Here is a 22407-nt window from a genome sequence, read left to right as displayed (position 1 = left end):
ATCGATTGCACGTGATCACGACGACCACGCCGTGTTAAATGCAAGAAGAATTGATAGTTCCTTGTCAATTCATGGGCTGTGACCCATTATCATGGAGTTTGTGGTTAGAATTTTGCTCTACCGAAATTTCATGTTACCTTGTTCCGTTTTGATGCCATAATATGAAATTTATGTGATTGATGTTCGGTTTATGAAAAGTGATTTGATTAAATTTAATTTGAGTAAGAAATTTTCGTAGCAGCATTTGCATTAATGATTCAAAAAGTGTTTAGAATGTAAGAAATCGGTCAATTCTATTAAGAAATATATTCTTGTAAGGTCAAATTTTCAACCTCGTCTTCGGACAAATATTTTTGTCATAGAATTCATGATTCAGACCTAACTGATTAGTTTAGTTGCATGATGAACCTAAAAAACTAGTAGAATTAATGATAGGTATGGGGACAAACAGGGAACAAATATGTTAAGAGTTATATACTAAAATATTAATAGCCTATGGTATGATGATGCCAATTATTTCCATATTAAACTCCAACAAATGTGTAGGTCGTCTCCTCATCTGTGTACACACTAACCTCTTATACAAGTGAAGATGTCGTACGTTGTCTAGGCAATTCACTCATGCAATATCATGTTTGTCTATTACATCTTCAAAATCTACCATCAACTGTTGTCTTTTTGCCTCCTGTTGTTCCCCTATTCATATACTTTATATTCTCAACTGCAAAATGATCAAAGAAAAATCTATTACACAAGCAATGTCCAGAACTTATCCTAAAAAAAATCAAGAACAGTAACCTATATATATATATATCCACTTCTTGATGGAAACAAAAAGATGAAAACTTTAATAATTTGTATATCTCCAACAAGCAAGTGTTCTCGAGATTGTAATAAGGTGTACGCATTTTAATCGAATTCAAATGAATCAAACCTGAATATAATCAAATAATGTAGATTTATTAGTTTCGGACAGGAAACCTTATCTAAGGGCATGTAAGAGGGAACAGCATGTCCCTAAATGAGTAGAAGTTGATAATAAGTCATTATCAAGTAGGGTAGGCAAGGAGACAAGACTACAAGTTTTGCTTTGTCATCTAAATGTCTTGCAGTGAAGTGAATGAACCATAAGCCTTGGCCCCTACAACAGGGCCATCAATTTTCATACACCACAAGATTCCCATTTGCATATCTCCACTACTCGCTTCCACTATATATATAAATCCAATCCACATTTGTCTCAGCACAATCATTCCCACTTCAAGAAAATAGAAAAAACTAAGACTTCCCAAGTTGAGTTCACATGAACATGGCCGCAAGTTCAGTTTTCGCCGGAAAGAGTTTGAAACATCGGTCTGTACAACGTTGTTCGAAACAACTCCGGGAGCAGAAGGCGCGTCTTTACATCATATGGAGATGTACTGTGTTGCTTCTGTGCTGGCATGACTGAGAATTCTTACAATAACTGATCATGTATTGTTATACTGAGTAGCTAGCTCTACAGCAAGTGGGATTGATCAGCTGCATCCCACCACAGTACACAATACTTAGAGTAGCTAGAAAGTGCTGTTTTCTCTTGTTTTTATTTGTTTGATACTTAGAATTAAGGGTGATGTTATCATCTTGATCAGTATAGATTAGGACAGACATATTGGAAATGGAGTTTCTGTAAATTAAGAAAGGGGGTTTTGCTGTAAAAGAAACCAAGTCCATTTTGGTATTTTTCTTTAGCTATGACAAGGGTGTAATGTGACTGTACTTCCCATGGAACAGATATGAATGTTGTAAAGAATCTGAAAGGAGACCATGATTCATTTGCAAGAGATTGGGTGAGTACATGAGTTATCCAGTTTTTCTGTTTCTGAAAGCTGAAATCCATGAACTCTTTTACTACAAAGTTAACGTTAAACTGCAGCGCTCTTACATGTGAGTTTTAAGATCAGACAGCATTAACATCAATAGCAATAACTGAATCCGCTGAATTAATGTTTCAACTTTTGATCAACTCCTGAGTATATGGTTAGGATCCTATTTGTTTCGGTTTACTTTGCATTAGTCGAAATAATGTCTGAATAAATGAGACTTAAATAGGTCATCACTGGTTTCAAATGTTAGGGCTCTTCAATACTGAATATGGTAAGTTAATTGAAGACAACGGCCAGACCCATGGCGGTTGCTGGTGTGGAACATTGGATACTTGTTGGCACTCGTATTCATTGTTATTTCTATGCAATGAGGGATGTCGGTTTTGCAAGTGGAGGCATGTTCTGGTACTGTGATTTGAGGAAATAATACAGAGATCGGAATTTTTCTGTAATTGGGTTGTGCCATATATGCTTGATGTGTGTTCTTCTGGCTTGACTCTATCTCAACAATAAACTAGAAACGAGTGTGGAAAAATTGTGTAGGAGATGGCATACTAGTTTTCATGCAAATCTGGCCACAGGCATGCTCCGATGAAAAGAATTAGTTGCATTATTCAGAAGTGGGCAATTTTCATCATGCAGCAGCGACATAGTTCAATCGTGTTGAGACATCATCTAATTATGACCAACAGAACCCCTTATGCAGGGGGGTGAGGGCAAACAACTGAGACACTAAAGCTGATTCCTTAACGATGACTCCAAGTCATGTTCGATGTAGGATCATCAACTCTCCAGATACAAAGATTAATAGCAGATTGAACACAACTAACATATATCAGCAAATTAAGATACTTGCCACATTTTAGCCTTAAACATATCTAACAATAGAAGCCCCAAATCATTGGCCAGTTCGATTTCTTGATATCCATATCAAACTGCCCTTGGTCCCACACGTAGCTAAATTTGCAAATATCTTTCTATTTGACATAAATGAAAAGGTTATATTATTAACAAAATCTGGAAGTTAGAATAGTAAAGCTAGTAGAAGCGATGGAATGAAATTTGATTTCAATCTTTTGGGGCATGCCACCTACTCACACATCAATTTCACGTTTGTCAAAAATATCCCATCCATCGTCTACCAGTGCCTCGTGCTCTTCTCTGGCTGCATCTTCTTCAAAGATCTGTTTATGGTCTCTTTCTTTTGAATCTCTAATGAATCATCTCTCTCAGGTACTATTTCCACTTGATCAGGACTCAGGCTTTTAAATGATGTGTTGGAAGAAGCTAAAATGAAGCTGGTCTGGCTGGAAAAAAGTGATTTGCTAAGTGGGATGTGCTCGTCGAATTTCTCCTTTAGCAGTCTCACATCCTGACATATGACAGCTATTTCTCCTCTGGCGGAAGAGGCAGGAAAGAATAGACAAAAAGGATGCTTGTCAGCTTGCATTTTACATGCACATAGTAGTAAAATGATGATATATGAAAACTAATGACTTCGACACAATATTAGGCATGTTGCCGTAAAACTGGCGTGGAAGTCCAAATAAATTATTCTTCCAAAGAGAATATAATGATCAGGAAAAAAGACGAGTTTGGACATGTCAAACTGGTGACAGAAATAAAGAGAAACTTCTGAGTTGCCTCAGTGGTTTATTTTAGTATTTCTTCCTATTTTCCGGAAAAGATATCAGGAAGTGCTACATTATGAACTCTGGGGCAATTGAACAGTAGTTTTGGACATGCAAGAAAACCACAGAAGATCCACCAGCATGTAATATTTCAGAGAGGAAATGATGTTGGTACGGGAAAGCAAAACCAATTCGGGGAAGAACAGGAAAAGGGAAAAAAAGGTACAGAAAACTTATACTGTAACTTACTGCAACATATCCACAAAATGACCACGATCCGCAAGGAACTCCCGCAACTGCAACACAGCAGTAAAAGAAGAGTTAAGAAACCGATTACAAATACTTTTCAACCAAAATAGGAAGGGGGTAGGGTTAGGGAACACACACGCGCACACAGTTAAGTCCCAATCAGCAACTTCATTCCTTGTTAAATGGATGGCTCAACATGAGATAATAGAAATAGAAACCACTTAAGAGAAAGGAGGTACTACTTTTTCATTATCTTCTGCCTGTTTTCTCAGGATCCTCGACTCTTGGACCACCTTTTCCATAATTAATTCCTGTTCAGCCAGTGCTTTGCATGCAACCTTTTCCTTTTCTAGTTTTTCCTGCTCCGCAGATTTTATGGCATTCTCAGCTGTAGCTAATCGCACCTTTAAAGTATGACGCATCTGCAGGAAAATGTTTACAGGAATAAGAAAGTGTGATGATGATTAACCTTAAAGCTTGGTGAGCTCGATTTCAATGCTTACTGAGATTGGCTAAAACCAAAAAGAATCTATGGACCAAGATATAGTTGAAAAGAAATTCAGAAAGAACCTCAGTGCTTAAGCAGAAAGCAATTAGTACATCATCTAGACACATATCAGATGATGTGTCTTCAGTAGGAAAACAAAAAGGAGAACACGAGTGAAATTTGACAAAAAAAAATTCCTTTTAATAAGATAAAAACATGAATAAAATACAGTTGTAGAAAATGAACCAGAGCAGATACGACCTTTCTTGGGAAAAGAAAACCTACAATATCTTCCATTTGTTTTATCCCTGTTTGTATTTATCTATTTCATTTATTTGTGAGACAAAGATTAAGAAATAAGAGTGGCTGTGGTACGAGAGAACAAAATGTCAAGGAAAAGTATCAGCTCCAAATAATTAAGAACTAATTTATCAATAACAGAACATTACGGCTACAACTCAAATTATGATATTACTTAGAGATCGCATATACCCTGCCCATTGAACTCATCAATGTGTAACATGTTTTGGGCGAGAATATTGCATTTTTTATGTTAGAACAGAAATGGGTATATCTTTAACAACCTCATCAAGAACTGCAAGAGATTTGTCCCTTTCAATTGACAGGGAGAGCACGCGAGACTGAAGCTCTCTCAACTCAGTTGCTAGGATAGCCTTTTCGCCATACACTTCCCCGGCATGCTGAAACGAAAAAGGGAAAGTTGGTCCATATCATCTTAAAGGATGCTATACTATAACAGGAGACAAACCATGTCATTTGCCTCCTTCGCATGTGGCAGCATTTGTTTAAGCTCTTCAACCTTATCCAGTATATGAGTACCCCCTATTGCAGCTTCCTTTTTGGCTTGTTCTGCAGCTTGCTCTTTAAGCTCAACATCCCTCATCAAGCTGATAACAGAATCCATTGCCATGAATAATGTTTTCTGCAACATTTTACATTTGTCAGGCATTATAAAAAATTAAAAGACATGCATGCAAAGGTTCACCCCAAATATTGTTTCCTTTTAGATCCACAGTACTTCAACTGGGAGAGACAGTACTTGAGTGAACATGAACTCAAAAGACCCAGTAAGATTGGCGGTCAATGAGATCCAAATATCATCAAAGTGACAAAAATCATTGGTAAAATGTCTAAACATCAAACTCCAACTAGCATGTAAAAGACCAATCAGGACACTATTTACCAGCTATGCATTTGGTGTTAGGTACCACCACACACACAGTTTACTAGTTACATCAGATCTGTAGAACACATTTGCCATGGATGATTGCTAAATAATAATAGTTTGAAACTACTGATACCTTATTATTTCTTGCATCTCCAATAATTTCCTCAAGGACATCAATACTATGGATTTGACTAGATTGGGACATGGTGGCATTTAAAGCAGGCTCATCTTCATGGCGAAAAATGCTGCTCTCAGTTTCCATCTTGGAAGCAGTATGAGTTAACAAACTTACTTCTAATTTATCTAAATTACTTTCATCTATGTGAGGGACTTCTACCAACTGGGCACTGCTTTTTAAGCTGGTAATAGTTAGATCACAACCAGTTAAGAGAGCGGTCTCGTCCATAGAGTTGTTGCCATCTGCACTAGACTTGTCCAGATTATTTTCTTCATCGGTAGCAGTTCCAGAATCCCTCTCTAGGTGGCCTGAAGTGTCCTGCCTTTCCTGAACAAGATTCATTTTCTGATTGAGACCCATATCCACATCGTGCATTGTTGTCAGCATTTGATGAGGGTTACTCTCAGATGAAAATTTGATGCTGCTTCCTGGACAACTACTACCTGAAATTTTCTCCTCTATTCCGGGGTCTCCTGATACTTCAATTTGAAGTGTATTTACTGCATTCTTATCTATCAACATGACAGGTTTATCCTGAGAGAACACATCAGCACTCGTCTTGATCCTATTTTCATGAGTTACCTCTGACAGTATCAATTCATTGGTATTATCATCTCCTTCATGACACCTATCATATGTATCATAGAAAGGTTCATTATTCTCATCATCAGCATCATTGAAAAACTGTTGATTTCCAGTATTGACATTATAACCATCTTGCACTTCAGCTGAGACCATTGTGTTAACAGATGCCGCATCTGCAGTTCGAGTTTCGACAGGCACAACTACAGGAGCTGCTTGAGTTAAGAATCCAAACAATTGGGGAAGTTAATACTTAAAAAGTGACATATTAACATACTAAATAATTTTGCAAGAACCATGTAAACAATCAAATAAAATCTGAATATTGTAACTGTTACCTTCAGAGGATTCACCCGCATAAATACTCTGACTCAAAGGAGTACTCGGTCTAGACCTTTGAATAAAGAAAGGGATGACCTCCTCAACCACTGCCACAACAGCTGCAGCAGCATCATTGCTGTGCTCAAGAGCAACAGCTCTAATAGCACGAGGATCAACCTGTGAATAAGGAACCGAGAAACAAGAAACCAACTAGTTGTTACAAATTGAGAAGATTCATATAATATGACATAAGACTTTCAGCCTCTGGATCACTGACTACAGCTGTGTTATAAATAATAAAAGTTAAGCCATGATCCAACACAAATTTAATAGGAATAAATGTTTGGCATACTCATACATACTGCAAACCACAATTTTGTATACATGCGCCATCGCTAAGTGCTAATAATATCACCAACCAAACTACATGAGAATTACTGCAAACAACATTCTGGAAAATGAAGGTCTGAAATTACCATCGGGAAAAGTTCCTGCAAATACTTGTACACTTCATTGAACCCCATTTTCTGCAAAAAAAAAAAAGTAAAAATAAAAAATAAACTTACAGTCGATCACACTGAATTCCTCAAAATTCATTCATACACCAACTACAATACGCAATCAAATAGAGATACACATGCACAGAGTGTCTAACAGCATGCATCAATTGAAAAACCCTGGCATCAGACAGCGTCAACTTTTCATTAGAGAACAATAAAAAACCGAATCGAAAGAAATATGAAACGACGGAATTCCAATAAGCACCGGGATACAACAAAAAGTACCACTTTCTGCCTACTTCCAGTATAAAAAAAAATTGAAATAATAATAAAAAAGAAAGGGACAGCTAAAAAACACAAACCTATGGAAATAGAGTTTGTTTCATTGATCAGTATGTGAAATTTTGATGAGATTACAATGCCGATGAGTAGCAGAAAATAAGAACCCTAGAGAGATGAAGGAAGAGACGGAGAATTTCACCCAAAATTGCGCAGCAAAATCTTCAATACGAATGGGTCACAGGTTTATAATACGTATGTTTGTATGTATGCACATGTTTACTTACCCTGTTCTCGCCTTTTGTTCTCCCTCTCGCTTAATTGGGTTGTACTTCTCCTCTTATTCTGACTTCATATATTAAAGTAAATGATTGACTTCTCCTGTGTACAAATACTTATAGGCGTGAAGAAGATGAAGAAATTGTGATTACTTAGGACTCGGAGTGCGCGTAAAGTCCTATCCTATGGCGCAAACCAGATGGGTATTTTCGTCAATATGGATGCTTATATGAAGGATTATAAAGTCCATTCATTTTGAATTGGGGTTAATTACACTTTCCTCCAACAAAAATTTTTAAAATTACACTTTCCTCCAACCAAAAATTTTAAAATTACACTTTCCTCCAACAAAAATTATTAAACGGGTGCAAGCATAATTTTAAAAGCTTTCAGGGTACCAAAATATAACTTTTAATTGTTGGAGGATGTCTAAGTATAATTGATTGAAGTTATAGCAAACTGAAAATTAATTCTGATTATAATTTTAGGGAACTCCTTGTTGTGCTTTCATAAATTTATAGTTACAATTTACCAACGATTTAATTTAATCCTCTCCAAATAAAAATTGATGGCTGGTTTCATTGGACAAGATTCACAATAATTTAACTAAAAACAATATTATGGAAATACTTTATATTATACACTCTCAACCATACAAATATTTGTCCAATTACATGTTAAAATTCATTGTACTCGTTCTAGTTGAATTCTAGATTCATGATATCTATTCAAAATTCGAAAAAATAATCAATTAGTTAGTAGGGAAAAATTCTACTTTTCGTCCCACATCATAGAAAGTATTGCACTTTTAATACCATAATTTACGAGTTTAACACATTTAATCTTATAGACTAAAAAATCAAGGCATTTGGAACAAAAAATATTACAATTCTTTCTTTTATCATATGAGACTAAATAAGCCACAATCTTTATCATATGAGACAAAAAATCCTAAAATTTTTTATTCTATGGGACAAATGTGCTAAATTTAGACGAAAAATACAACACCCTCTATCGTGTTGTTTTTCCCGTATTAATCGTGTATGTAGCTGAAGAGGACAATAGGTCCTACTGTATGATAAATGATGGATAAGCGCCGCATGGACACAATTTCCTATTACTATTACACAAATTGGTTGAAAGCAAAGAAGAAAGAAAAATAATCTTCATATTTGCAGCCCACACACCAAACACGATGTCCCTGATTACATACATACAGAATCTGAAGAAGCACATATACCGAAGAAGTTAACAGAGACTATGACTATTCAAAACTGAGATACTAAGATACAGATGATCCCAACGTATTATCCCTCTTACGATCTTGTGGGAATTATACCGTCTTCCTGCAGCTTCTTTGTCGTTGCTCCTTGCTTACCTTGGCCTCCCTGAGAATGTTTCAGCAAGATGGGAACAGAAAAGTAACGTGTTCTTGCAACATTTTGGAGTGCAGAAGACTTTCAACAATGCAATTATAGGTGCTATAATGTCGCAAGAAGGCAAGAAAAAGAATATGAACAAGTGCTGTGAAAAACTTACTGCTGATGACTTTTGACCAGTTGCCCTACGAGTTGAAGGTGCTCGAGCAACAGATGAAGCTGCAGCAGCCGCCACTACACGTATTCTGCAATATTAGTCATAAGACAATTCACTGTTACAAAAGTCCTTCATAATAACTTAGATATGGTTGATAGCAAATATCTTAGGAAAAAGCAAAGGAGATTTACAGCACCTTTTATGTACATCAATATATACATCCGTCTCGTCAACTATTTCCTCCTGTATCAGGGACAGACAGCATCAGAAACATGAACGGGCAAAGGGGAAGATAGGGTTCGGTTGGGAAAAAATATCCTTGGATAGAGATAGTTTTACAAGAAGAAAATGCGGAGCTCGTATCAGAATTTCTATGAGTTGCAATCATAACTTGAAGAAGAAATTGAAACAAGAAGAGTTACTTGCAGAAGCTCTTCAAATACATCTTCCAGGGTGATTATGCCGACAACTTCTCCATCTTCAATGTCCTCTGCTACAGGGCTCCAACTGTTTGTCATAAAACCATTCTGTTGAGACTTCTCAATGTTGATTATGATGCTATTTGGTTGTCGATCATGCTTGTCCAACAAGGGGATTTTCAATTGTGCATCCCCATTAGTAAACATTTTCTCTCCAACTATCCTAGGACCATTAGAAGGCAGAAGCTTTTTCTCTTTCTCTCTCACTTTCACTACAGCTGCCATGTGACTGCTTCCCTTCTGAAACTCGTTGAGAATATCATACAAGGGCATATCTGCTGGTACCCTGTAAGATGATGGATTGATTCATGTGATGGAGTGCATGAATCAGGCAAAGTAAGAAAGAATAATTTGGAAAGATGAATATACCTAGGCATTCTACGTATGGAAACAGCACTAACTGGAGTCTCTGTTTCTGCCCGTACAGTGAGAAGACTTTTCACCTACATAACAAGAAGCCAAAAATATTTTGGAAGAATAAACATACAGATTCCTTTGAAAGATAATTCTGGCGATTGATATTTTAGGAACTTTACACAGACCAGTAGAAGTCCAACAATGTTCTTCGGGTTTCCTGAATAGACAGGAATACGACTATGACCGCGAGCAAGGATTTTTCCAATAGCTTCCCTGCACATTAGGGCATTTATCTCTGTGTAACTTTATGCCACCAAGCATAATTAATTGTGCTGATAAAGATAGTAAAAGAAAATAAAATATAGTCATTTAAAAGCTTCATAACTATTTCTATGGAAGTGAGTAATTTCTTAGGTCCATCGAGGTATGTTGAATCCTTGTGATGGTACTTTCAAAAGCCAAGTGCTTTATCTTATCCAGAAGTTTCAATTTCTGTCGGAAATTGATTGCAGAACAGAAAAGTAGCTCCAGCAAAAGCTGGCATTGATATCATTTGCAAGAATACCATATAGGTTAAAAGTACATAATGCAGAGGCGGAGCAATAACTCTTAAGTCTCATAGCATAAGCATTATACTTGGCGATCAAGAGATTTGTTCTTAGGCCAAATCAAATCTAAACAGCACCATACTCACCAATCCAATTTTGAATTGACATCAAGGGAGAAAGTTGATTCAATGGGTGTCATAGCCTCCTCAGCAGTCTGCATATATTTGAAGAAACCTTAGTTTATCTCCACAGTTTTTCATGAAACCAGTAGGACAACAATTGATTAGTGAATTAATAATCCCTCATGGAATGTATTGAAACATGTGAACTATGGATGGTTTTCGATCTTGATCGTTGCATCTTAAACTGTGGATGAACAACTTTGGGGAGGTTTTGGGGAGGGGAAAAAATCAAGACAACTAGCGCAGTTGAAAAAGTAAAGAAGAAGGTAAAAACTTAGGATTATTCGTGTTTTAAACTTTACGTAAACCCACCAATGGGCACTAAAATCTTCCATCACACTGCACTATATTATTTAGTAAGTGCCTAGTTCTAATTATGGGATGAAACAAAGAGTAACTACTTCCAATTAACCCCTAGCAAAAGCAACATGCTTGCAATATCAATTAACTAGTCAAATTAGATGGCAACATTGCTGGGTAAGTTCAGCAAAGAGAAAAGAGAAGAGAAGAATAAAAGTTCTGCAGAATAATGCTTCTGTACTTGAACATACCTTTTCAGTCAAATCTAGTGCTCCACTGATGATAGTTGCTTCATCATGAGTAAGTTCACCACCTTTACCTGCCTGTGATGACATTGACCAAAATAAAACATGAACACTAAAAGTAGGAGATATGTACACAAGAACACATAGTAAGACAAGGAATGTGGTTAACTAAACAATTAATGAACCAAATAAATATACTTTGGGTTTATAATTATAATTCCGGATAATAAATTGTAAGGCATGCATCAGACCATATGTTAATTCACTCTTAACATAGATGGAGTACCTCCTGGCTATGAATGGATACAAGTGCTTTCAATTGAGGTCGTCTAAACAAAGCATCATTGTGACCCAAGACACAATCCAGAATCTGAATCATAAAAGAAGTTGAACATCAAGCAATGGAACTTCAATGCAGTTTACTGCAGAACAAAAATACTGTAGCTTGATCGCACATCATACTCCTATTTCTATAAGGTATCTCTGTGAAAGTTTATCACATTCATAAATACTAAGTAAATGCATCATGATTTCAACCACTTGAATCCTTCTCCTTGCATGAGCAAAATTGAATCCACGTGCATCGAGCTACCAGATTCCGGAACACAGAAATTAGCTGCAGATAGAGCAAGTAAACGGCATATTTGATGTAAAATCTACCTTTCCAATAGGGTAAGCAATAGGATAGCAAACTATCATCAAAATGCGCACAAGCCACACGCAATTTGCACCCACGGCCAGCCCATATCTAGAGCATACTGCTTGTGGAATGATCTATTCAATCACGAGAATTTGAGTCAGTTTCAGGCTCATAAAATTATGGGTATTACGTAAAAAGGAACTAAGTGTACCTCACCGAAAGCTAGAATAAAAGTGACGGAGAGAATGACAGCAACGACGGGATGGAACAATTTATCCAGATATATAGGAAGAGCCTGAAGACAACATTGGACCGAGCTAGTAAAATTTCTAAATCAAGTCAAATGCAATGAGAATAATTTAATATTCCTTGATATAAAAGAAATTTGAAGAGAAACCTATTCTAATGAAGCGAAAAGACATCTGGAACTCAAACGCAGCTTTCAGCACTTCAAATTTCATTGCAGAAATTACAATTACATAGTATTTCTTACCAAAGAATTGAAGATAAAAACACTATTATTTAATCGAATTAGACTTTTCATCAATTTCAGTTCCACAGGTCCAACTCTATGAATCCAAAGCACAACCAATAATTCTGCGCTAAACCCAAAAGAAATTTGCAACTAACCTCCATGGCAGCGGCATTGCATAGTAGCAAAGTCACAAGAAGTTGATGCTGCTTTTGAACAACCGGCAAAATAATTGCTGAAAAAAATTTGCAAATCTCTTAATCGCATCAAACTATCCCCATTTTCATATCAAAACAAATTTTTCCGACTTCCAATAATAACTGTGAACGCACAAATCAATTTTCCCCGAAAAATGAAAAGAAAAGGCAGTATTTCACTATACCGGCTTGTTTCTTTTCGGTTGAGGTGCCGCTTCGCTGAAGTATCTCAAGCTCCACGAGTCCCAGGGACATCAAGCCCAAGGTCAGCCCCGACATGATCCCTGCGAAGAGCACGAGGAAACACGAAACACTGGCGTACACAAACCACCATGGATTCCCAAATTCGATGTCCTGAGGATCCGCATAGAAAGCCCTCGTGAGTATCCCAGCCGCAGCCACAGCCACCGCATTCATGCTCAAACCCATCATCAAAAAACAGCAGTAAAGCAGCAGAAGAGTGCACTGTTCCCAGTTGACTCCCCTTTTTCACTTACTTCCAATAGAAAAAAGGGTAAGTGGAGAGCCTCTATTTCCTAGTTCCTATCAAAACCGTACAACATACATGCATCTAAAGATTGAGAACAAGTGGTGACGTAGTAGAGTTAGTAGAAAGAGACACACTCAGATTCAGGGGTGGGGTAGGCGGGGCGGGGTGGGGTGGGGTGGGGGTAGAATGAAGTGTAACAAGGGAGGAGTTGTTAGTAGATGGCTGGCACCTTTTCCGACGCCACGTGGCTGGGTTTTGAAGTGCGAGAGTTTGACGGGTGTAATTCTTCTACGGGGTCGACCGGGGTTGGAATATTCAAGCCGCCGGAGATGAATGAAGGCGGCGACGGTGTTCTGTAGGCGGTGGAGCGGAGGTGATGAAAGGCGGCGGCGAGTGGGTTGTGTTGGACGGAGGGAGGCAGAGGCAGTGAACCAAATCGGGAATGTGGCAATCTCCAACTGTAACGTGTAAATACTTTAATGTCAGTTTTGATTATACTACAAATCGCGGTATTCGATTTGACACGTTTTTGGGCTCCTCAGCATTTGTTTTATAGCGACTTTACAACCACTTCGTCCATTTAATAAAATAAATTAAGTTAAATTTCATGCCCACATCCACATGTTATTTTTAAATCAAAATTCATTAATATATTGTCTACTTGGATCACAATCTCACTAATACAAGATTAAAGGCCTGTTTGATTTATTTAAAAAATATTTAAAATATTATGTTAATTATATCTAGACCCTATCTAAAATATAAAATTGTACTTATTAAAAAAAAATTATAAATTCATGTATCTTATAAGATGCCATATCTTTTTTTAAAATAAATAATAAAATATTAGAATAGAATACGATTACGAAGCTTATAACATATTAATCGTGAAAAATTTATCAATAACTTACTAAAATATAATAAATAAGTCAATAACTCCTTACTTTTTTTAATAGCGCATAAGCTCTGTGTCTAAAAATTTTGTCAAATAATTTGTAGCATCTTATAAAATTTTAAATATTTTATAAAATATTTTAAAAAATTTATAAGTCCATCTGAATATTTTATAAGTTTATAAGTTGTCTTGTCTTGATGGCAAGACCGCCCACGTGACACAAATTTGGCTTCGAGCTCCATTAATATATTAATTTATTTATTTAAATTTATCATTTTAAATTATGGTAATTAATTTGTCTATTGTTGGCTATTAAAAAATGCACTCAACGACTTTTGTCTTTTTGGATTTGTTTTCCTTCTGAGATGTGTTTGGTTGATTAGTCATACTGCACTTAATGGTTTTTCAAGTTTAAACTTTACTTTATTAGAAAAATAATCAAAGCGTTTATTTAAAAACATGTATTATTACAAGATAATATTATTGTGTTAGTTGAATTGATTATGTAATATTTTGGAAAAATAGTCACAATTTGTTTAAAAAATAGAAGTTTGTACGGAATTGTTATTATCTAAATATTGTCGTATGATTGTGTATAATCAGGAGGATTATTTACAACATATATGGAAATAACGTACTAAAAGAGTTGTAAGCCACTCAAACTTTTCATCTACAATTAATGTGGGGCATTTGCATATATTATTGGCCTCGCAGATTAGGAGTTTGAGAGGGGCACAATGCCTCGTTTCTGCAAATGACGCTAATTATGGGGTTTGTGATTTGCTAATACATCGCTGCAGAGGTATTGTCCGCATTATAAATTTCATAGAAGCTTCACAGATTTGTCCTGAAAAAGCCGTCTCGCTAAGGAGAGGAGGCCTTGGGACCTATAAACCACTCAAACTCCTCATTTGCAACCAAGTGGGACGCTTGCCTACATCACAAAAAAATGTCATTTTGTATAAAAATAAGTATTTTTCAGGGTAACTTAATGAACATATATTTTACCAATTGAATGTAATTACACTTAATAAATAGTATAAATGTTTGTCTTTTTTATTCATCATAAAAATTTCAATTAGTTAGTTATTTCATAAATACAATTAATGGCTATTCAAACATTTTCGATCGATAAGGTGACCGCTATAAAAAGGGTTCTTCTTCTTTCAGTAAAAAGTAAAACTCTACACTCATACACGCAAAAACACTCCTTCTCGAAACATTATGGCACTGAATTGCTACTATCTATTATGTTTTTTCAGTTCTAAATTATTTTTATCATCGTTTATTGATTTGAGCAGAGTGCTAACACGTTTTTATGATTTTTTTTTTTTCAATTTACGACAAGTTAGGCACAAAAATCTCAAATTGATCCTTTCGAATGAGTAATTTTTTTATTGTATCATGTACTATCGTGAATATTAAATATTTCGATAATATAAATTCAGTATATTAAATAAAAATATAATATTATTTGATAATAAAAAAATTGTTTGATAATATCACATGAAAGAAATAAAAGCTTTATAAGTTCCACTCCTAAAGTCGTTGTTGAGGAAAATGCCATTATAAATCGCTCTTTAAAGCACCATTGTATCGAACAAATAATTCATCCGTCTCAAATCAAATCATAGCTCTGCAGAATTCACAAAACCCTAAACCCTAGAGTCCGAATCCCTCAAAATCTCCAAATGCTGTCAAAATGCGGGACTTCCTCCCTCTTCCAAATTCCAAATACTCAAAACCCAGCCTTCTGCGTTCTACTCCAATTCACTGCCTCAATTTCAAGTCTAAAAGTGGTGTGGCGAAAGGATCCAAAATTAGATCAATCAATCGAAAACGATAAAAAATGGCGGCTATGCGCGCGGGTCGTCAGAGAAGTTTCGAATGAGCCAGGTCAGATAATCGCGCTTCGGTACCTAGAAAAACGCCGCAAGCGGCTTCGGTTACACATTAGAATTCAAACTTTTCTTGCCCAAAATCCGGGTTTGTTCGATACGTATATGGACAGAGTTAAGCCCAAAACCGATTTAGTCACCTTCCTCCGTCCTAGTGATAGACTGAAGCGGTTTTTGGAAGAAGAGAAGATGATTTATGGGAAAAACGAGCCGTTGATCGTGGCGAAATTGTGTAAATTGCTCATGATGGCGAAGGATAGGGTTGTTAGTGCAGATAAATTGGTTGAGGTGAAGAGAGAATTTGGTTTCCCGAATGATTTTCTGGTGACGCTGGTATCCAAGTATCCAGAGTATTTTAAATTGCATGGGGCACCCGGAGAGGGAAGGTCATTCCTCGAGTTGGTTACTTGGAATGAGGAGTTTGCCAAGTCGGTTATTGAGAAGAGGGCAGAGGAGGAATCGAGGTTGATGGGGGTTAAAGTTAGGCCAGGGTTCAATTGGAAGCTTCCCCCAGGGTTTTTTATCAGGAAGGAAATGAGAGAGTGGATTAGGGATTGGATGGAGCTACCTTACATTTCTCCTTATGAGGATGTTTCTCATTTAGATCAAGCATCTGCGGAGATGGAGAAAAGAATGGTGGGAGTTTTCCACGAGCTGCTTTCACTTTCAATTTATAAGAGGGTCCCAGTGCCAATCTTGGGCAAATTTTGTGAGGAGTATAGGTTTTCTAATGCATTCACAAGTGTATTTACTAGGCATTCAGGGATCTTTTATATGTCGCTGAAGGGTGGGATTCGGACTGCGATATTGAGGGAAGCATATAAGGGTGAGGAGTTAGTTGATCGTGATCCACTTCTTGAGATCAAAGATAAGTTTGTTGAGATGCTAGAAGAGGGGCACCGGCAGAGGGCTGAGCAATTGAGAATACATAGAGAAATGATTCGGAAGGACATGGAACTGATGGCAGCAAGGAACAAAGAATGGAATCATCATGAGCAGATTCAGTTATATGAAGATGCACATTGCTGAAATATGCCAAGCATAGGGAAGAAATTTCTCCTTGTCAATGCAGGTTTGACTGGGGAAGGGATTGCTTGATGAGGATAATGGAAAGTCCCATGTTATTGCAACACAATTGATGGAAAATAATACAAATTGCGGGATCTTTCTTTTGGAGCCTTACAAGTTATGAACAGGATGTGCAAATACCTGCGTATTTTTGTTATCAGTTGTTTCATAAATGTGAGAAGCTTTAGCATATTAAAAGGGAAAAGGATCCTCTATCATCTGGCTATTTTGGTTGGAAAAACTGCTGTGATTCATAATGAATATTAAAATCAGTATAATAATTAGTTTGTCATAGGGGATTTAGAGATTAAGTCACGTTCGAAGATTTCCTACCCCCGTCCTGGGTAAATGAGTAATGTGGCATATTGGCAAATCAGTTTGTTGATGGTGTTATACTTCTTGAATCTGATCCATGTGATATTGTAGTAATCCATGTGTTTTGGTTTTGGCTAAAGATGTTGAGATGATATTCTGATGGTTAAAATCTATTCGCTTGCAAATCAACACATTGTCAATGGGATAACTCAGGTCTTGATTACTGAAATGCCTTTCGGGTGCCAGGTGACATTTTCTCTGCTGCTCCCTAAGTTTTGTTACAATGGAGGTCATGTGATGATCTGAAGATTTTGCAGTCCTTTTGATTGGGGAACTTATTAGTTCTCCTTCCACAAATTTGGTGATTGCCAACCCGAGTAGCTAACTTAATTTTTATATATTGCACACGGAATGAATGATGCATTGTTAAATATTCTATGCCTAAAAATGCGTCGTCACGCTTGTTTCGTTTGTGTTGTTCTGTTATAGTTGCTTTGTCAACCTGAAACTATACCTAATTTAAGTACATGGAAAGCTTGTGAATGAACAATTCTATAAGTAGGGGGAAGACTGTATCATAATAGCTAACGTATCTCCATGATCATCTTCTCTGCAGACTAGCCAAGAGATATACCGGACATGGATAGAGCCATTACACTCCAGTTAGCACTGACCCTGATGCTCCTGGTACTGTACCCAACGGCTGAAAGCAAGTGGATCCCACACCATCCACTACCTCGGGTTGATCCTCCGCCTCTTTGTGCATCTCAATTGGCATTGGTGAATCATGCTTGTGCTATGCTGCCTTATGCACGCGTCCCTCCACATTCCCCACTAACGCCTGCTCCTCCATCCCCAAATGGGCATGACAGGAGACACCACCACCACCATCACGTCCACTTCCACGTCCACGACCATGACCACGACCACGGCCACGGCCACGGTCACAGTCACGGTCACAGTCACAGACACTCGAGACATGGGCACAAAGAAACAGCTATTGAAGAGGATTGCTGTCGGTGGTTAAAAGAAGTTGACGATGTGTGCGTTTGTGAGCTTCTGGTGCACTTGCCTCCATTCCTTACTAGGCCCGTTCACAATTACACTGTTGGGGTTGATGATACGTGCAATATTACTTTCACTTGCGGATCAAGGTTGGTGCCACTCTGATTAACCCTGCTCAGCTGCACACATCTGAGCATATCTATTAAAGTTCTGTCAAGTTATTAGTATTATGCATGTATTAGCTTCAGTACGTTCATTTCATTCTGCAAGAGCAAAACTCCGTTTCATGTATTTGACGTATGAAATTGTAAAACCTCGTACTCGCAAACCGTTAAGTATTTAAAATGTTACTATTTATGAAAATTTAATTCTGTCTCTTCGTACGAATTTGAAGGGTCTGCTGGGAAAAGATATGCCCATCTTCTCAATCTCTTTACATATCAAGAAAATGATTGAGCATAAAAATCACCATCATCTCTTTGATCTCTCTGATATGATCAAGGATAACGGGTGTCTGTCTGGGTAAATCTCTGTTAGAATTTATGCAAATTCCAAAATTGACAACCATAGATGACCTTCAGCAACAAGATCGATTCATCAGAGTCCCTTGAGATGAAACTCGTCACAAATAAAAATTCTCAGTTCAAATCCCATTTGTATACATAAATATTATCTATTCTCATAATTGTTTTCTTCTCGATAAAATTTATTATTATTTTTTGTCTAGAATAAGTCGACGACTTTATTAATTGATACTATTTCATAGAATAAATAGTAAAATCATTCATTTTTTCTTCCGGGAGAAAAAAAAGAAAAAGAAAAGAAATGGAATCGGGGTGGTGAAAATGACTAGCAAAGATGGGAGTAGTGATTGGGGCCAAGTTTGCTTATATTCCAAACTTATCTACAAATGGGAATAATTGACCACTTTCTATTTGCAGCCACTAATCCTTCAGCCTTTTAAAGCTTTCCCATTCGCCGCATATATATATATATATATATATATCTACTCTTCTCAAACATGCTTTCCTTTTTTTCTTCTTCAAATAATCGAATATATCGTAAGATCAAATATAACTAATCACAAATCAGAAATTAATTAAAATCTACTGACTATCAACAGCCACCCACAACTTTGGAAGCCTCAGTTATGTTAGCTGAATTAAGTTTTATCTGCACATAATCAATAGTAATATTAAGAAAAAAGCTCTTTTTTATTCACAAATAATAGCCTTTGACACATCTACATTAGTTTTTGGTCAGTTGGTAATACCCTTAAATAAATTTTCTTTTCTTTTTTTTTTTTGAAATATAATGTGTTGGTTTAAATATTTATTTATAATATATTTTAAGTGTAAAAATATATTCATTATATATGTGGGGACAACATGACATGAAGATTTGTATTTTCAAATATACAACTTGTTAAACATGAAAATCAATTAGGGCTTGAGAACACGACGGTTATTATGTATAGTGGTTATTGATAACAATATTAATCTCAGATCAAAAAATAAAAAGATAAAAAAACAAAATTAATTTATAAATTGATTTGCATTTTAAACCTAAAAAGTACCTATAAAATTGAACAAAAACAATAATTTCCTAAATCAAGACATTATAAAAATATTAAAGTGTGGTCTCAAGCAATCTCAATAATTTGAATATAGGGTGTTATTTGTATGAAAATAATAATGTTGTACGTTCAAAAAATTCATAAATTAAAGTTGTAATAAAAATATGGTCCATATGAAATTATTTGTTAACGTGAAAATGAGGGAGGAATGATTGATGTGATTGTAGTGATGATTGAGACCTAAATGGGGTGTGGGTATGGATGTGGGGCTGACGTTCCCGCACGTCTCATACTGTTTATATTCCAGTGAATAGTTTTCCCAAATTACCCTCCACCTTTTTCGTTTTCCCCCTTTTTGTCCAAATTCCGTCCCCGAGGATGTACGGAGAGAGAAAGAGGACAAAATTTATTATCATCATCCTTGTAATATATTCTTATTCAAATTCTGCTTCTTCTTTTTTAATTAATTTTTTCATTATATTTTGTATTGTGATAATTTATGAGTTTTGGGATGTCGTCGGGATCAAAATTACTTTATTTTTTTAATAAAAGAAATAATATAATGACATAATTTAAGCTTCATTATTACTCTTAAAAATATATACTTATTTAGGAGTTTATCTAATACACGCGCATATGAAACAACCATATTTCTAATCAAATGGTCATCCATAAGGGTAATTCCGTTATTTCATAAGTGGTACTATGAAGAAGGCCGGGACAAAATTGGAAATATTCCCAAAACTGAGAGCACAGACAATCATACTGAACTTTCCTTCCAACACCGTGCTGCCTAATGAGATGCTGTCGCCAGCAGCGGAGGAGCAACAGTACCCCTCATCGCCGTCACGCCGCCACGAATCACCGTCTCCGAATCATACAAAAATCTGCTCACTACGGCCGCGCCAGGCCCCGATACCAACTTCTCCCACGCCGCCTCCGCTTTTCCTCCTCGTTTCATGAACACATCAGTCGCATCAAGGCGGTGCACTCTCCATCCTTTGATTTTCCTCAGCCGGTGAATTTTCTCCAGTTGGATGCGCGCCAGCATGCTGGTGTTCATCTTTACTGATTCTATCGCGTCCGTCAGAATCCTTGCCCGAGTTTCCTCGTCGCAAAATGATTCGACTCGGAAAAAATTGTCGAACTCGGGGACTCCGATCGCTCTCCGAATCCCCCTCGAATAGTCGGCATTTGGCTTGTAAAACTCCCGAACTTCATCCACCATTCCCCTCTCCACCATCTTGTCGACCCGATCAGATACGAAGGAATCAAGTACAGGCATTGCCACGTCCACCCAGAGGAAACAGCACTCGTACTTGGATCGAAAATTCATGTCCACAAGTGCCTCGATGAACGAATTCGAACCCCCAACGATCATTGGAAGCTGCCCGCGGCTAAGTATCGATTTCATGGTAATAGAAGCCATGGTGCGGAAATTTGCGGCGGAGAAGTCGGATTCAGGATCAACGACGCCGAGGAGATGGTGGGGCACACCGGAGCGCTCTTCGTCGGTGATTTTGTTGGTGACAATGTCGAGGCCATGGTAGACCTGCATTTTATCGGAATTAATTATCTCCGCCGAGAAACGGGTGGCGAGGTCGACGGAGAGGCGGGATTTTCCGGTACCGGTGGCGCCCATCACCACTACCACTTTGTCCTTTAGCGGGCCATGACGGAGCGTGGTAGTGCTTGGAATGTGCAACAAAGGTCGTATTTGTTTGGATATAGACAGTGACATTTTCATTTTTTTTTTCTATTTCTGAAATTAAATCTAAAATAAAATTCAGGAATTAGTGCGAAATAACCAAAAATGGAAAGGAAAATGAAGTGATTATTTAAAGAAATGGGCTTTATTTACAAGAAAATTATTAATTTTCAATAAAAAGAAAAACTGGCTTGTGACATGTATATTTATATGAGATGGGGAAGTGGAGAATGTGTTAGGATGGTCTTATACAAAATTCAAAGTAATAAAAAGAAAGAAATTTGAATAGAAGAAGAAGTGAAATAGTCGTATTGCATAAATGGGGAGAGTGTGTGTTGTAACTTGTAAGAGGAGTTGATGAATGAATGCAGGCAAGAATAGAGACAATAGGAGTCGAGTATTTATGGAGGGGATCCTCCGAGTGAAGACACATTACAATAGGCCAATTGCCAATTGGCTTCACTTTCTACTTAGTCAACTCACCAACTTGCCCAAAATGGTCCTCAAACCATTTACTTAATATTTCTTTCAAAATTAATAATACTAACATCAAAACAAAACTTTATATTTTTCTTTCCAAGAGAATAATAACTTCAATATGAGATGATCTTTGTACGTATATCAATTACATAGTATGGTGCATTGTTTATTGAATGAGTACTATAAGAAATACGAATAATTTTTCTACAAATGAATTTGATTAAGTGCAATCAATACAAATTATTTTAATATATCAATCACGTGACAAGTATAAGTTTAACTTGTATCGCATGGACTAGACCCTAACTGAAAGTTTTCTAACAAATAAAGATACCCATTGACATTCTACTTGTTTTATATAACTAACTATATATATAGTCAAACCAGGAGTGGGTTTCAAAGGCTGGTAGGAGGGGAAGAATACTAGTATAGGCTATCTATTAATGGGAATGTGGA

At 36.8% G+C, this 22407-nt stretch overlaps 5 protein-coding genes and 1 non-coding gene across 10 annotated transcripts; 3 read left to right on the top strand and 3 right to left on the bottom strand.

Annotated features, from left to right (window-relative positions):
- The first annotated feature begins 1234 nt into the window (after window positions 1-1234).
- Window positions 1235-1823, top strand: RTFL14 (ROTUNDIFOLIA like 14). Its single transcript, XM_088881287.1, has one exon. It carries the CDS (start codon window positions 1304-1306, stop codon window positions 1448-1450), a length of 147 nt encoding a protein of 48 aa, XP_088737413.1. The 5' UTR covers window positions 1235-1303; the 3' UTR covers window positions 1451-1823.
- Window positions 1824-2678: 855 nt separating this feature from the next.
- LOC105163239 (uncharacterized) lies at window positions 2679-7530 on the bottom strand. The gene is made up of 9 exons (XR_016065839.1): window positions 7365-7530; window positions 6979-7029; window positions 6520-6679; window positions 5555-6393; window positions 5002-5175; window positions 4817-4933; window positions 3988-4167; window positions 3746-3792; window positions 2679-3262 (listed from the first exon to the last, which is right to left on the bottom strand). It is a non-coding gene; the product is annotated as an uncharacterized LOC105163239 (transcript).
- A 1076-nt stretch (window positions 7531-8606) lies between these two features.
- LOC105163240 (DUF21 domain-containing protein At4g14240) lies at window positions 8607-13493 on the bottom strand. 5 transcript variants are annotated; one of them, XM_011081517.3, is made up of 14 exons: window positions 13236-13493; window positions 12702-12870; window positions 12478-12554; window positions 12059-12142; window positions 11868-11981; window positions 11494-11577; window positions 11214-11285; window positions 10627-10694; window positions 10118-10205; window positions 9945-10018; window positions 9519-9861; window positions 9293-9339; window positions 9100-9184; window positions 8607-8948 (listed from the first exon to the last, which is right to left on the bottom strand). In XM_011081517.3, exons 2-14 carry the CDS (start codon window positions 12793-12795, stop codon window positions 8877-8879), a joined length of 1302 nt encoding a protein of 433 aa, XP_011079819.3. In that variant the 5' UTR covers window positions 12796-12870; window positions 13236-13493; the 3' UTR covers window positions 8607-8876. The 5 variants fall into 5 exon arrangements, with proteins under 5 accessions (XP_011079819.3, XP_088737409.1, XP_088737412.1 ...); XM_088881283.1 differs by having other exon boundaries at window positions 12702-13059; window positions 13236-13376; XM_088881286.1 differs by having other exon boundaries at window positions 12702-13008; window positions 13236-13376.
- A 2001-nt stretch (window positions 13494-15494) lies between these two features.
- On the top strand, window positions 15495-16828 carry LOC105163242 (Ubiquitin carboxyl-terminal hydrolase family protein). Its single transcript, XM_011081520.3, has one exon. It carries the CDS (start codon window positions 15593-15595, stop codon window positions 16826-16828), a length of 1236 nt encoding a protein of 411 aa, XP_011079822.1. The 5' UTR covers window positions 15495-15592.
- Window positions 16829-17821: 993 nt separating this feature from the next.
- Window positions 17822-18574, top strand: LOC105163241 (Tetratricopeptide repeat (TPR)-like superfamily protein). The gene has a single exon (XM_011081519.3). The coding sequence runs from the start codon at window positions 17822-17824 to the stop codon at window positions 18350-18352; it is 531 nt and encodes a 176-aa protein (XP_011079821.1). The 3' UTR covers window positions 18353-18574.
- Window positions 18575-20323: 1749 nt separating this feature from the next.
- IPT3 (isopentenyltransferase 3) lies at window positions 20324-21992 on the bottom strand. Its single transcript, XM_011081522.3, has one exon. It carries the CDS (start codon window positions 21508-21510, stop codon window positions 20557-20559), a length of 954 nt encoding a protein of 317 aa, XP_011079824.1. The 5' UTR covers window positions 21511-21992; the 3' UTR covers window positions 20324-20556.
- Between the last annotated feature and the right edge of the window lie 415 nt (window positions 21993-22407).

The sequence above is a fragment of the Sesamum indicum genome, linkage group LG6 (genome assembly GCF_026168435.1).
Source record: "Sesamum indicum cultivar Baizhima isolate 11 linkage group LG6, ASM2616843v1, whole genome shotgun sequence".
Lineage (NCBI taxonomy): Eukaryota > Viridiplantae > Streptophyta > Magnoliopsida > Lamiales > Pedaliaceae > Sesamum > Sesamum indicum.
This window is presented reverse-complemented; position numbering and strand designations above follow the sequence as displayed.

Bases quoted from the DNA above. Each gene is read 5' to 3' on its own strand.
- LOC105163240 (XM_088881283.1), bottom strand. From the start codon at position 12,948: ATGATGGGTTTGAGCATGAATGCGGTGGCTGTGGCTGCGGCTGGGATA. The intron at 11,286-11,493 runs GTACTCCATCTA...ATGTCATCACAG, and splicing joins TATCCATTCATAGCCAGGAG to GCAGGTAAAGGTGGTGAACT. The intron at 9,862-9,944 runs GTATATTCATCT...ATCATCTTACAG, and splicing joins TCCATACGTAGAATGCCTAG to GGTACCAGCAGATATGCCCT.
- RTFL14 (XM_088881287.1), top strand. From the start codon at position 1,304: ATGAACATGGCCGCAAGTTCAGTTTTCGCCGGAAAGAGTTTGAAACAT.
- LOC105163242 (XM_011081520.3), top strand. From the start codon at position 15,593: ATGCTGTCAAAATGCGGGACTTCCTCCCTCTTCCAAATTCCAAATACT.
- LOC105163241 (XM_011081519.3), top strand. From the start codon at position 17,822: ATGGATAGAGCCATTACACTCCAGTTAGCACTGACCCTGATGCTCCTG.
- IPT3 (XM_011081522.3), bottom strand. From the start codon at position 21,510: ATGAAAATGTCACTGTCTATATCCAAACAAATACGACCTTTGTTGCAC.